The 1,418-nt window shown below is 65.7% G+C and overlaps 1 protein-coding gene across 1 annotated transcript in view; it reads left to right on the top strand.

Moving 5' to 3' along the window:
• The window catches only part of LOC104989662 (cytospin-A-like), a 34,288-nt gene extending 32,870 nt beyond the window's left edge, over positions 1-1,418 (top strand). The window contains exons 6-7 of the mRNA XM_010841411.1: positions 184-194; positions 579-1,418. Coding sequence (XP_010839713.1) covers positions 184-194; positions 579-711 — 144 coding nt within the window. The 3' untranslated portion in view covers positions 712-1,418. The remainder of the gene's footprint in view (positions 1-183; positions 195-578) is intronic.

Raw genomic sequence — 1,418 nt, 5'->3', positions numbered from 1 at the left:
AGCCCGCAGGGCTGCCTCCCGGCCCGAGGGTGCCTGCCACCTGCCTGGTAGCAACCGGTGGCTTTGAGCAAGTGTTTGCGCTCGTGATTACCCTGCAGGAGTGCCTGCTCAGAGTCCGTAAACGTCTTGCGAGCTCACAGAAGCACGTGGCTGTGAGTGGCTTCTGTTCGATTGTAAACGTAGAGACAGGAGTTGTGGTTATGCAGGGGTTCCCTTATCTGGAAGGTTCACGCCACGTGTAAAGTTCTGATGTCTAAGAAGCGCGCAGTCCCTCACCCTGACAGCTTCCCGTTGCGGCTCTTCCACTGAGCTCACGCGTGCTCCTTCTCCCCATCCGGCTGGCCTGCACTCCCCGGTGGGGGCCTCCCGGGGCCGGCTCACAGCCCAGGTCCCCGCCCGCTTCCTGGCAGCATCGCCCGCACCTGCAGGCCCCGGGGCCTCCGGACCACGGCTGGGGGCTGTGGGGTGCACATGCGTGGGGATGAGCCCCATTGGGCCTGGGCGGCCCCGGGCACCCGGCGGGGATGGAGCCGCATCCTGCCCTCTGGCGTGTGTGACAGGCGGGGTGGGGCCCAGAGCCTGCGGGCCAACCAGGCTCTAACAGCGTGTCCTTCCCGTCAGGACATCAACGAGATGGTGCGGACCGAGCGGCCCGACTGGCAGAACGTGATGCTCTACGTGACCGCCATCTACAAATACTTCGAGACCTGAGCGCCCGCGGCCCATCACCGGGGCCAGCACCCGCCGCTCCGTGCCCGGCGAGCTTCCTGCACCCGGCCGCCCGCCCCGTGGGGACTCGGCCCGGGGCACGCAGCTTCCTGCGCCCGCAGCTCCGGGGAGCATCTCAGCCGCCCACCTGAGACCTGGGGTCGGGAGCCTGCCAGGACCCGCCCGCCTCCCGCCCCCAGGCTCCCACTCGCAGACATGTCGGCTGCCCTCCAGCTCCAGGGGCCTGGAAATGCGGTGCCGGCTTCAGGGTCCTGACAGAGGAGTCCTCCACAAGCAGTTCTTGAGTTAAAAAGTGTTTTTCTTATGAGCAATATTGGGGGGAACAGCACCTGTTCTCTCAGTACCAAAGTTAAATCGTTTTACTAAGCATAGCGATGAAACAGCGTCCAGACGTGAGGTGGTGAAAGCCAGGACCAGCGTCACGAGAAACAGGAGGAAAAGCTGAGCGAGCCGAGACCCAGACACTGCGACTTTGGCCCCTGCGGCGCTTGGACATGGCCTGCCTCCGGCGGGCGGACGGAAGTGCCTTAGCTCTGCGGGCCAGGCCGGTGACCAGCTTCAGCCCGTCCTGGGGCCCAGGAGCCGCTGGGGTGACCCACGTCCAGAACCCAGACTGACACGGGCCCGCATCCCAGGGGCTCAGAGTGAGGAAGCAGCCGGGTGGCGCACGCTGCGGCTCCATGAGGCAG

Source organism: Bison bison, unplaced genomic scaffold (genome assembly GCF_000754665.1).
Source record: "Bison bison bison isolate TAMUID 2011002044 unplaced genomic scaffold, Bison_UMD1.0 scf7180017847022, whole genome shotgun sequence".
Taxonomy (NCBI): domain Eukaryota; kingdom Metazoa; phylum Chordata; class Mammalia; order Artiodactyla; family Bovidae; genus Bison; species Bison bison.
Note: the sequence above shows the minus strand (reverse complement) of the source record. Positions and strands in the feature narration are given on the sequence as shown.